This window comes from Spodoptera frugiperda, chromosome 1, assembly GCF_023101765.2.
Source record: "Spodoptera frugiperda isolate SF20-4 chromosome 1, AGI-APGP_CSIRO_Sfru_2.0, whole genome shotgun sequence".
Lineage (NCBI taxonomy): Eukaryota > Metazoa > Arthropoda > Insecta > Lepidoptera > Noctuidae > Spodoptera > Spodoptera frugiperda.
In genome coordinates this window covers 9953146-9966894 of record NC_064212.1, presented here as the reverse complement: position 1 = coordinate 9966894, position 13749 = coordinate 9953146, and the positions used below count along the sequence as shown (strand labels likewise).

Here is a 13749-nt window from a genome sequence, read left to right as displayed (position 1 = left end):
CGCCCTGTTATCACATTTTTTTCCCAAATAATACAGCACACATACACGCACTGTAATAGTTAATTAATAACGCCGAACAAAATTACGTAAAAAAAGCATATATACGGTCGAATTGAGAAACCTCCTCCTTTTTTTGAAGTCGGTTGAAAAAATACGTGTCCACCAAAAGCGAACCGGGAAATCCCCGCGTTTTATGAACATTCATTCACCGCATTACCGCTTGTCAGTCAGGGGAATCCCATCTAGTAATATCCATGTTGCCAACTCTTTAGTAAAAAAAATATACCATTAGGTTTTTAACTTCTTGAGTGTAAAAGTATATAGAGATTTTTTTTATGTGTTTTCAACATGTTTAAAACAAATTAGTTTTAATCATGTTTTAAACATGATACATACTTTTGTAGTGTTTTAATCAGTGTTTTAAACGTGTGTTTAAAACAAATGTTTTAAACATTGCCAACCCTGGCAGCTTATATGGCTTGCAATAGCTTATGTGAGATCAAAACTTAATGCAAAAATTGGCAAAAATTTAATAGAGACACAATGTGACGACTTGGCTGTAAGTGCAAATAAAGAAATATCTTTAACTTTTTTTTACTAACAGGTGTTCCTAAGACCATAGAGTTGGATGTTATCAATGAGTCGGTGGTGGATGTTAACGGGACTCTGAAGATTTCGTCCGATGGTCCGGAGATCAGTAGCATAACACTCATTGACTATGCAGTAACGGATTATCCAAAGCCGGTGCTCCCGCAGTGGCCTAGAGAGTTTCATATTGAACCAAGTAAAATTTACATAGAATCTGAGTCAAGGATATCAATACGGGTAAGTTAATATTACGTTATCTATTTGTTGATGGGATAAGCAGAAGTGTATAAGTGTATAAGTTTTCGACCGCTATTAGACACACTAACACTAACTAAATTCATGGTCTAGTTATAGATTCTTGTTCATCAGCGACGCTTTGCGCTTTACGCTTGCTTTATGACCGTTCGAACAATCGTAGTCTAAATAAATAATAGCCAACCAATGATGATTCGTCATCCTAACAGAACATATTAACACAGGTCACACTGACAGCTAACTTGGTAAGAGCCAACCAAACGTCACTGGAGTTGGAACTAGAGAAGTCAGACAGTCCTCCGATAGTGCTCCCAGTGATGTTCAATGCCATGGTGCCTCAGATAACGCCAGCGGCTGATATCAATCTGCGAGCCTGTTTCCTCAACTTCTCCTATCATAATGAAATTGTTGTCCATTCTAATAATTTCCGAGGCTATTTCACGCTGGAAAAATTAGAGGTATAATCTAAAATACCTGCTTACTTACTTACGTGTATCTCATTTTAGAAAAAAGAGTTGTATTATTATATTTATTGAGTTGAGACTATTATCAAATAGAATAGAACTTTCTATTCTTTGTTGTAGAACTTACCCGAAACCCATGCATTTGAGGCTTTTGTGCCTATTTGTATATATTGGTCACATGACTTAAATAATATCATATTACAAACTTCATATTCGTATTTGGTTTAGATGTGAATTCAGTTACCTTATTTTTATTATTCATACACTTAGTTTCTGTATCATTATGAGCATCAAAGGCTCTGACATTATGAACGTATCACTAATGCGTGAATAATTTTAGGATACAACTCTGGAACTATATTTCCAAACGAAAGAAGGCTTTATTGAACCAAATAGTACACTGACCTTTCCTATAAGTATCAGAACAAGTGTACTTGGTGTACAAGAGAATGGAGTCATGTAAGTACTAAAACAGAATATCTAGATATAACGCAATCAACTTAAATCCCTTCGCAAACTAGTTATCTGAATTTTATAAGATATGTTAAAGTTTCCTATATAATGGATTAAGGTTTCGAGTGTTTTGGGCGAAACTGTGGATTATAAATTATTTCTATAAGGATTTTATTGTAGGATAGGAATTTTAATTCAGCTTACACCTTAGTTGTAACTACTTAAAATGTTTAAAACTATATTAAGAGGCATATACAACATTCATAAATGGAGAGTTTAGATTTATAGATAACTAGCGACCTGCCCCAGCTTTGCATGGGTGCATATCACTATAGATATTATGCAAGTATTATACATATAAACCTTTCTCTTAAATCAATCTATCTATCAAAAAAAAAACACATTAAAATCCGTTGCCTAGTTGTAAAGATTTAAGCATACAAAGGAACACAGGGTCAGAGAAAGCGATTTTGTTTTATACTATGTAGTGATAGTGATACCTACTTCTGATTTGACCGAAAATGTTTTAAAATCAACAGAATGAACCTATTCGGATTGTCGAAACCATTTGAGATCTGTCACATCACGGGCTGCGGAGTCCGACCCATTGTCACCTGCTCACCATTGGCACTGCATTGGGGACAAATCAAATTACTAACACAATCACAAAAATGTTTAACCTTGTGTAACGATTCCCCAGTTTACGTCAATTTTACCGCGACATTGGTAAGTAGTTTACGAAATTATGTATGTAGTTTATAAATTACATAGACATATACTACAACTATTTTCAAATATAATGTTTTGCATTTTGTCTTTAATTATATTATTATTTATTTCAATACTTGTTTCTGCCAGCGGCTTCTCCCGCGGTCCCGGTTATTACAGACCATACGTTAATATTCCTATGAATGTGACATATTCATTGTATGATTAAACCCTCCTATTAATTTAATAAAGATAAAAACACCTACCCCTGTTTCAAATTACATCCCGATTCCTTCAGCCATTTTGACGTGATTGAGTAACAACATACATACAAATATTCGCAGTTTTAATATTAGTAAGATAAGATTTTATACAAAAGTGAACTATTGTTTTAATGTCAAAATTATCATTTCTTACTAATGATGTAACCGAAATGAGACCTTTATTCACGGAGCTAGTACGAGTAAGAATACATTAAAAACAACTAAACAAAAACTACTCCTTGTCTAACATTACAGTTGAATAAAGATGGAAGATGGCAAATATCCCCAACCGAAGGTTCAGTCGAGCCCGAGTCGGAAGTAGATTTATTATTAACATTATACTTGATTGATGCTGACTCTTACACGAACAAAGCGGTGATACATTTAGAGAAAGTAAAGGACATTGTAAGTAACGTTAATCGTTTTCATCGTCACGCCTTTAATCCCCGAAGGGGTAGGCAGAGGCGCACAATATGACACGTAATGCCACTCTGTACACCCACTTTTCACAATTTATGTTATTCCCATGTAGTGAGTGGTGGTGAGCCTATTGCCACATGCCATATAAGTGACTTTAAATAGATCGTTATTTAAGTGTACAGACAAAAGGAACAAGAGGGAGGTGGTCGTAATAAAATTAGATGATGAGTTAATGGCTTACAGCACGCGTGGTATGAATGCACACTCGTACGCCGTATTATAAACATAGGTGCAGAAACGTTGAGAGCATACACTGCCGAGTTCGCCAAACTATGTAGCTATAAACATCGTTATTGAATTTTCGAATTTAGAACTAAATAATCCACGTTTGGTGTTTATCTATGTCTACATTTGATTCTTTTCTTTTGTGTTGTGGATGCAATTACAATCATATATACGTAGATCACACCCATACCCGGAACAGCTAAATTATGTACTATTATAGACAATTTTAAAATAGAACCATTAACAATTTTTAATGATTTCTCTATTTGTCGAATCCTGCACATTAAATTCAGGAGATGCGTTCATTTCCAACCCACTTATCAGTCCGTTACGTACTTAATTTAATGAATATTTAATTTTATAATTCAGCTGGTGCCATTATCTGCTACTGGAGTGGGGACCAGCATCGTGGTGGGTCAGCTTCGTGATAGAATTGAACTCGGAAGGCATTTCACGAAAATACCTCTGGATTGCAAAGTTATAATGGAAAACTGTGGAACCCGGTTACATTCACTGGAGTGGAGCGAACATTACAAGCCGCCCAAGAATAAACAAGTTACAGCGTATGTATTCACAGTTATATTGAATTTATGATTGAAATGAGAAATTTTAATATCATTATTTTCAATGAGATACATAATTACTATACATATCTATATTTGAAAAGTCCCAGAGTGATCATACGAATACGAGTTTTGTAGATTGACCCAAAAACATCCTTATTTTTTCAAATTCCAGAGGATTTTTCAACTTGGATCCGCGATCATTTAAGATGTCAGCTGGAGAAAAATTCGAGTTGACAGTAACAGGAATATCCCATAAAGTGACGAAAGTTAAAGAAATGTGGTATTTGGTTGGTAGCGTGGAGGGTATCAATAAAAAGGAATTGTTAATGGAGTGTGAGGTTAAGGCTGAATTCGTTGATCCGAAAATAGAGATTTCCTCTCCAGTTGTCGATTTCCAATATGATTTCGGGCCGTATAGCGAATACTATAAGCTAACTGGTAAGAAGGAATATCTCCAGTTAAATTAAGACTATTTTAAATTATCGTAGGAACTAGTTCCACCATTTTAGTTATGCTAATCTTTCATTTAATCCAAATATATGGAGATATGGATGGATATACCTACCATAATTAAGGTGTTTAATTTTTAAATATTTAACGTTATTTTCAAGCATGTTTACTAAACATTAATTAATATATTTTTCAGACATAATCACTATAAAGAATGTATCCAAACTTCCACTAGACATTGACATCTCAGTAAAACCTCCGTTTGCTATCATTCAAAAGCAAAGCACATACAAAATACCGTCTGACGAAGCGAGCTTTTGTTGTTGCATACGGTACAGGAAGTCTGATTTGAATCTTCAAACTATATTGAGCAGAATGGATCCACGTGAATCAAAGACGTTTATAGACTTTCTTACTGCAAAGCCTGTGGAACCATTGCGGAAAGAACCACTTCATTTTTTCCAGGACATTCATAAAATTAAAACAGCATTCAATCTCACCAGCACGGTAGAAGAACGTTTAGAAGATCAAGAAATTATGAAATTACAAATATTATTTGATACTACTAAACATGTCAGTCTTAAGTCAAAGGTGTATTGCGACTTGATGAAAATTAGATTCAGAGGACACAGAAACAAAGTAATTAGAATTATTAACAGTTTTAATAGACAGTTAAAAGACATTTTGGGTTGATACATACGTTTTTTTGTGTTTTTAGGATGCTATTAAACTAATTGGTAAAGTAAACTTTCCGAATTTATTAATTCTTCCACCGAGATTAGAATTTCAATGTATTTTGAATGGAAGTATACAAAGTAAAACAATAAAGATACAGAATACAACACCTCTCATGGTTTGCTACCAGTTTCAATGGAAGAAATGTTTGATAACACATATCCCTCCAGTGAGTACTACATTAATTAAGTCACGTAGTAGATTATTGATGTTATAATTTTAAAAATGAAAAAAAAAAACGCACCCTTAATTAAAAGTAATAACACAACACATTTGGACTCACATAGGGCTCAAATAATTGTTTATATATTTGACCATACAGCCTCCAATACCAGAATACGCAGTATGTCCCAGTCCGGCCAAAATTATTTCTGAAGACACTGGGACCACCGGTACGTATTATATGTCAATTTAAAACAACAGTTAAGGAAATTCTGGTTTAAGAAATAGATTCATGCTTGTTGCAGGGACTGGTATACGAGATGCCCTCAATATTCAAATTTCGGATGGTTCAGAACCGGAGAATGACTCAGCAAACGACCTTGGGGAACTCCCAGCTGGTGAAATTGAAACCGCTGCTACTTATGGCGGATCCGAAAGTGATACCGTGTTCTTGAAAACTCGAATAATTAGAAAAGTAGCTCCCATGATAGATGGTGATTATGACACACAGTTTGAATGGATATACAAGTTTCCTAGATTACAAAAGATTACTAATAAAATTAACATAAACGATATATTTCAATTGGTGTCGCATCGAGGACTGCTTTCACCTGGCGAGATTCAATTCGTGCACGTGATATTTAGGCCAAAACCTAATATTGGGGTCCGAGCCATTCTGGAATGTGAAGTTCTGGGTGGACCTCCAGAGACCATCGTTGTTACCGGCCAAAGTTCTGATTTAATATATGAAATAAGTTCTGAAACTGTTAATTTTAAAATAAGGTCTTTTCATGAGAATGCTATTGAAGGATTAAAAATACGTAATATTGCAAACTTACCGTTTGAATGTAAAACATATCTTTTTGAGAAGAAGTTTACAAGTGATCTAGAAGCAAATATTCTTGAAATAATACCGCCTGATAAAATGTTAGGACCTAAAGAAGAAATTGAATTGAAAGTAGTAGTTCGACCTGGCGTGATTGGCTACTTCCACAGAGAATTTTTGCTAGAAATTGGGCACCTCCCTCTTATGCCGATCGAAGTAGTTGGGTGGGGTGAACTACCTCAAGTCTATATAACATTGCAACGATCTTATACAGCTGAAAGTGTAAGCACTGTTCCTAAATGAATATTTATATAATGAATAATACATACATTTATACTGCTTTTACTTGGCTATGATAGTAGCGTCACTATGCCAAAGGTTGTTCTTAATATATGCTAAATATGATTCTATTATAATAAAATTTACGTTTGAATTTTGTTATAGTCTTCTTCTCTCAATGTTTCAAGGTATATATCAGGTTTCTTATATATTTGTTCCTAAAGCTAGCTGCTAACGTTATCGTCATCATATTCTATCATAAAGCCATCACGCACTTACGTGATGATCAAATTAGTGAAGAACACTGTTTTCTTATTATTAAAATGGTTATAGATTCGTCCAGAAATAGGGTACGAAGCTATACCAAAGCTGACGCAGTCATATCTGGATTGTGTGAATGAATTATTTCACAAAGGCAAAGATGAACATTTAAACTCACCGTTGACAGAGAAATGTTTTGAAGATCCTCAATTTTATACAGATTGGCATATTTGTTCGGCTTGGGTAAGTAGTCCGATCTACGTAAATGCTTATAATAAACAGGTAGGTACCAAATAATATGTCCTTACTTAATGTTTTAGGACGGTTACCCATCTACAATGGATATTGATCTAGCGATAGAAAAATTAATGGTAGTAGATTACATAAAGACCAAGCCTGAAATAATACACCCTTACACTACAGCTCATCCGAAAGTGGCACCAATACAAGGATTTTATACGATCCCCTATATCATTGACTTTGGTGTGGTTATCACTGGGAGTACGGTGAGATATTTCATCTATTGTTACAGATACATGTTCTATTGTAAGTGTTCTGAAAAATTAACAAGAAATCAGTTAGTAGAATGTAGTTGAGTTTTCTATATTCTTCATTTCACGGAAGGATAACCAAAATTTCATTTACCCTTCCCCAGTGATTGGGTAGTTTCCTCGGTCAGAATACAATAAATATTCAAAATAATAACACTTTCATTTATGGATTTGACTACTTGAATACTTAATTTTAATTAGCTAATTTTCTAGAAATAAGTCGACTGTTTGACGTAAAAATATGATGACGTCAATGCTACGCCCGTAGCAAGGTCTGCGACTTACGTCAGAAGTGCTACGAACGGCTACGAACTTCTACGTAGATTGTAGACCTCGCTACGGCAATTACAGCGTGGCTAGTTATAACGATAGAAAAGAGGACATTTGTTGCTTCCCTTATTCTCCCCGTAGATGTCGTAAGAGCTGACTGCATACTTAGAGATTCAGGCATCAGCGCTCTCTGATAAATCTCTATGTCCATAATTTTCTTCTTTAAAAATCATTACCTCCTCTAGGAATTTCTCTTGTATCGTGGGTGCGTTTACAAACATCCAAGTCAAATACACCTCACATCCAGAGCCGAAATAACCATTTGTCGATCATACAAAGAGTTGCTCCGTGCGGGAATCGCCGCTATACCTTGCGCGGCAGCCTGTTGCCCAGCCACCGCACTGTCAATAAAATAATAATTTCAATGTCCTCAGGTGCAATGTATAGCTGACATAATTAATTATGGGCCAATAGCGGCCAAGTTATATTTTTCCAAAGGCACCACAATTCCTCAGTGGCTTACAATAAAATTTGTTGGAAGATTGCTGGCTGGCGAAACGGGGAAATTGGATGTTACATTTGCACCCACTTCTAATGACTTTGCCGAGCTGGAAAATAATGTGGAAACATCTTTTAATATTGAGGTTGTATTCATTACACTTTAGTTTTATTTTTTATATTTTATGTCATGAAGACAACATCATGCCGTAAAGTAGGCCGAGGTGTGATATGACATCCATTTTTTAGTCAGTTATGTTAGGGCCTCGTTTTTATCGGGGTCAACTTATACAACGGACCCAACTTTTAACTCCTGACGCTGATGTCCTATTACTGCGTGTAAATGTTTAAATCATGTAGACTAATTCATCTGGTTTTCACTTTTTTACATTATTTAGGTGGCTTATGGTCTGACAATTCCAATTCAAATGAAAGCGCTATGTGCTGTGCCTTACTTAGTAACAAATGTGAAAGCTATCAACTTCGGATCTGTACGATGTGGTGACAAAATAATTTATTCTATTCCATTAAAAAATGTGTGAGTATTATTTTGTGCACCTACATAATCATTCATTCATTCATTAATGGACACAAAGTTATATGTTTATTTATAGAGGCAAGCCAACATGTATTTGGTATGCTACTCTCAAGCTGAAGACGTTAGGGCCTCCTCCGATGGCGGTACTCAACAATTCTGGAAACTACAAGCCAGGAGCTGGAGGATGGCTTAGTGTGGCCTTTAAACCAACCATGGAGGTCGGTACCAACTTAATATTACCCTTCCGTGCATTGCGCATCAGTTTGCAATACTTTAATAACTAAAATGTTGAATTAGAAATGCTTTATAGTTTCAGTGTAAAATATAAGTAGTTTTACACTGAAACTATTGGTATAAAATTCATGCCGAAGCATCAAATACATTGAAAAAAATATGATTATTTTATTCAACAGATGATGTACGAAGGCCACCTCATATTTAGATTTCACATGAACCCTCAAAAGATGACGATTCCAGTGACGGGACAAGGGATAGTTCCACACGTGCATATCATAGGGCCGAACGTAAATTTCCCTCCAACGCTACCGTGGGCTGAAACAACCGACATTTACTTCGGATTAACGAATCCGTGCCCGTTTCCGATAGAACTGATAGTGGCACATTCGGATGAGTAAATATCTTGAATTATTTTAAATTATATTATACCGTTTACTCACGTAACTGTTTAACGAGATAACTCGACTAGTTTCGAGCGACATCAGGGTCTACAATCGACGTCTAAAGTGACCACTTGTTGAATTATGTTTGTAACATCTATTATGGAAGTCCTATAAAGCAAAAAATCTTGTTTAAAATATAAAGTACAACACAAAACTTTTCACTTTTATACATCGAAATGATTAAAATTGCATTGTCATTATTTTTTTAACAGAAAATGGAAAGAAGAAGAGGATGTATATCAATTACTTTATAAATACTACGACAGACCAGAAGAGATGTTGGTTCCAGTGATAAAACCAGGCGTCGGTTTACCACAAGATGTTGTAAATTTCTATCATAGATTTCATGAAAGAATTAAAAGGTAAAAACGTTCAAAGATTAAACACACGAAAATTGACACAAATTACTTTTCACTTTTTATATTGTTCCTTTTACTTTTTATCTTTGCAGAGCGAAAGAAGATGAATTAGCTCTTAGCAATAAAATTATAACAACTAAGGCTGCACCGGCTGCGAAGTATGAATTTTGTTTTGAAATTATGACTAATAATAATAAATGATTCAAATCCATATTTTCTATATGATGTAAAGGAGATATTTTATTGTTTGTTTATATGTAGAAACTGCTGGATTGATTTAAAAACCTTGTTAGAATCTTACTTTTCAGGGAGTGGATAAAGCACTTTTTTATCGCGATATATTTTTTTTACCAGATACTGCTTTTTTTTACTAAGTACGCTTTTCGTAGTTGTAAAAAGGGTGTTGACATCCGGACAATGTAAATGTGAACACGTACGGAGTGCATCCCTGCATTCACCCGGTTGATTTACCTATCAAAAGGTTACACAAGTCTCTAATTTACTTATTACTTATTGATCTTACAGAAAACCGAAGAGTCCTAGAGAGAAGGCACCTCAGAAACAACACTCCGGTCCGAACAAGGACACAGCTACATCGCCGAAGGTGCGAGCCGAAGCTAAGATACGAACTGAAGCTGAAATAATAGCAGGTTTGATGGTAGAATTTGAATATTAAACCTTGTGAAAATTTTGTTCCAAATTATGAGCAATTAATTGATTGAGTACACATATAAAAGATGTATAATACGTAAACTCCTATTTTTTATACGAATGTTTTACCGTATTTTCTTTCCAGATGAAATAAAAGCGATGAAGGACAAACATGTGGACCCTTTAAGACAATGTTTACGTGTTTTTGATTACGACGATGATTTGTCGGAAACGGGCGCTGGCCCCTCGGAGAAAGCATCGAAAGGAATTTTAATATTTTTTCACGGATCGCCTTGTGAAGGTATTTGTTGTGTATCCTTGACTGCTGCTTACAAGGCCAATTGTTATTGTCTTTATGACTAAAATTACTTTTCTTTGTGTAGAAATGCAGTGTCAAGAAATGGCTTACACTGTCGGGAAGAAGTTAGCTATACCAACAATAAATGTAGACCACGCCATAGTTCATGCTTTGTGTGAAACCGACATTCAAGCGAAAGAACTAGTGGTTGCCGCCGTAGAAGAGAATTATGAAATGTTGAAAAGAAACATTAAGAGCGACACTGCTACCGATGCTGAACATGAAGGTAGCCACATTACTCACATACACACAACCACATACATTCTGTTTGTCGACTGCCTAGTTGGTAGAGTGGTAGCTAGTGCGACTCCCGGACAAGGGTTCTCGGGTTCGAACAATGTAATACTGGGCTGTTTTCGGTTTTTCAAAGATTTCTCAGTGGTAGCACAGTGTCTGGAATTATGCCCAGTATATTGTAATAAGCATTACATGGGACTTATTACATAAATGGTGAAAAGTGGCTGAGCATTGTATAGCGGCATTACGTGCCGTATTGGGCACCTCTGCCTACTCCTCCATTCTGTTTGTTTCCGAGAATTGCATATTCAGTGACATAAAACTATTTTCTAACAATATTGAAGTCCGCGTATGGCTTACAGACGAATTCGAGGAAGACAAAGACGAATTTGAAATTCTATTCAACAAAATTCAGTTTCTAGCCAATCAAAGAAATGTACCTACCCCTCGTTCAAAACAGAGTGACAAGAAGAAAAAGAAGACGTCCCTTAATTCCTCCTCGATGGGTTCTCATACTGCATTGGGAGCCATGGGATCAACGACACTATTTCAAATGGTAAGAACGAATTTAGTTAAATGTCTGTGTGCACGTAACAACACATTTTCCTTTTAAAAATATTTTCAGGATTTAGTGGAAGAACTTCTTACTGAATTATTCCGAAAGCCTCGCTTCAGTCGAGGGTTTGTGGTAGAATCACTAACAAGCTTCGTTATGAAGAGTCCTCCTTTAGTAATGACGACATTAATTAAATGTAAACGCAGCATTTCGAACTTGCACCTGGTTTTATGTCATTCAGATTTCTCTAAATGGGCGCAAACGTACGAGGAATCTCAACGCGAGGCTGAAACCGTACAGGAGGAGTTAGTATTGATTATTTTTATAAAATAATAATTGTTTATAAATAAATAATAAAAAAATAAAAAATAAAATATTTATTTAAAAAAAATTAAAATGATTTTTGCAGAAACTTGTACAAACTTTTACAGTTAAAATATAACATAGAGACCTCCTTTTAAGTAAATGATATACCTGTGCTAGGAGGCACCGCTCTTCAGTTACAAATTATAAAATGGTTAAAGTGGTGTACAAGGAAATGAATTATAAATGAACTTAAATATCTAAAATTCAACAGTTTGTTGTTTCGACGACTTAATTCAGTTAAATGCTGGAGAATGTATTCGATGAATTCTACCAAGTAATTATGTCGAAGTTACAACCATCTATTTCATTTAATTATTACAATTTTCAGAACTCAGGTAAAAGTATATGATGAAACGGAAATACAAGAGATTGTAGAATCGTTTGAGGATATGGACGCAGACGAATATGATAACTCATCCCCGGAATTGAAAGCCTTGTACATACAGTGGGGCTTAGAGGAAAGGAGACGAAAATATTTTGAGAAGAAGGGGTAACTATCTTCAGTTTTATTATTTAGATGTATGTATGACTAAGCTTTCGGATCTGCCGGTTCCAGGGTTGCAGTGTATTTTATGCATTGTTACACCTTTTATCCCCGAAAGTGTAGGCAGAGGTGCACATTACGGCACGTAATGCCGCTAAGCAGTGTATTTCATTCGGTTAATAATCACAAAATGCTAGATGACTAGGGATTGGAATGATAATGTCTAAAGTAGCACAAGTTATGTTTATCTCACATTGTGTTAATGTTGTGGTATTTTTTGGTTAGAAATTGAAACATAATTAATAAAAGTTGAGCAGTATTGATTACAGACCACCAGTAGAACCTACTCAGAAGAAAGATAAATCAAAAGGTACGTACGTACTATGCTATTTTATGAAAAAAGTATGAAGAACCACATAATTATGATTTAATTTTTATACATTAACGTTTTGTTTTAGTTTGTACTGCATGCTGCGTAAGTTGGTAGATAAATTTATACATATTTAACAAAAAAACTGATTTGCCATATACTATAAACATTTTATTTGAGCCAAATTTTTCACGTTTAAAGAACTTATCTATATTGTTTTTTTACCAGAAGGACGCTCAAGTGTGCATGTAGACGCGAACGAAACAAAGAAAAAAGTGAAAAAGGATGAAACTAAAAGTACGTCATTATCTATTTTAATTTAAACGGTAACGGTAATTATTATATTTTTCCGGAGCTGTGGACTACCTAGCGGGTTTACCGTCGCTCCGGCTCGAAGGGCAGAAATAGAAACAGTCAGTTCGTTTCGTTTTTACATGTTTGTTGTTGTATACAATGTGTAACAAAATACCCATATACATCAAGAAGCCCTGATGAATACAGGTTGAATAGTATCTCCTACACAAAGTTTCAGCCTAAAATACGTTTAAAAATATGTCTTGATTTCAAATCATACAAACGTGTCACAACACTACAGGGATCACTCACTTATATTACGAAACATTTCTTCTGTCAATCTGAGCGGCTAGTACCTGTCTACCTAATTTTGATTCGCGCGCCGGCGCGATTTGAAAAATTCATAACTTGATACCATGAAAACATGAGTTTAAAAATCTCCCATATCGTTTGTTATGTTATCTAGAAACCGTGCAATTGATATGTATGCCCCCTTTTTGTTACACGTTGTATAAAATGGTGAAGATAAAGTAAATCTTTATTCTATTCTCATACAGGTAAACAACCGACTGAATACTCGATAATGAACGCGAAGTACAATGACTACAACAAAACGACGTACGAACAATTGATAAATATTGCAAATAATTGGATTATCGAGGCATGTGACGTGGGACAACCACTGCTCACCTTCACCGGTCAGATGGTCGGTGCAGCTCAGAAGAAAACTAAGAAGAAGTCTGAAATCCTATTACATAATCAGGTATATAAACATTGTACATTTATCATTCATTAACCTCTTGTATGCTGGTATATGAGACA

General features: G+C 35.2%; 1 protein-coding gene across 2 annotated transcripts in view; it reads left to right on the top strand.

Annotated features, from left to right (window-relative positions):
• The window catches only part of LOC118273327 (hydrocephalus-inducing protein-like), a 41797-nt gene that overhangs the window by 3813 nt on the left and 24235 nt on the right, over window positions 1-13749 (top strand). The window contains exons 11-38 of one of the 2 annotated variants that reach the window (XM_050695071.1): window positions 605-825; window positions 1068-1301; window positions 1648-1766; window positions 2300-2486; window positions 2987-3136; window positions 3806-3999; window positions 4175-4440; window positions 4649-5091; window positions 5171-5356; window positions 5510-5579; window positions 5655-6457; window positions 6788-6958; window positions 7036-7221; window positions 7971-8180; window positions 8433-8572; window positions 8649-8790; window positions 8986-9203; window positions 9465-9614; window positions 9704-9769; window positions 10137-10261; window positions 10408-10563; window positions 10646-10846; window positions 11220-11413; window positions 11483-11718; window positions 12108-12269; window positions 12581-12633; window positions 12865-12930; window positions 13485-13690. In XM_050695071.1, the coding sequence (XP_050551028.1) occupies window positions 605-825; window positions 1068-1301; window positions 1648-1766; window positions 2300-2486; window positions 2987-3136; window positions 3806-3999; window positions 4175-4440; window positions 4649-5091; window positions 5171-5356; window positions 5510-5579; window positions 5655-6457; window positions 6788-6958; window positions 7036-7221; window positions 7971-8180; window positions 8433-8572; window positions 8649-8790; window positions 8986-9203; window positions 9465-9614; window positions 9704-9769; window positions 10137-10261; window positions 10408-10563; window positions 10646-10846; window positions 11220-11413; window positions 11483-11718; window positions 12108-12269; window positions 12581-12633; window positions 12865-12930; window positions 13485-13690 (5555 nt within the window). Of the gene's footprint in view, window positions 1-604; window positions 826-1067; window positions 1302-1647; window positions 1767-2299; window positions 2487-2986; window positions 3137-3805; window positions 4000-4174; window positions 4441-4648; window positions 5092-5170; window positions 5357-5509; window positions 5580-5654; window positions 6458-6787; window positions 6959-7035; window positions 7222-7970; window positions 8181-8432; window positions 8573-8648; window positions 8791-8985; window positions 9204-9464; window positions 9615-9703; window positions 9770-10136; window positions 10262-10407; window positions 10564-10645; window positions 10847-11219; window positions 11414-11482; window positions 11719-12107; window positions 12270-12580; window positions 12634-12861; window positions 12931-13484; window positions 13691-13749 lie in introns of both variants that reach the window. The other variant, XM_050695069.1, reaches the window with a different exon arrangement.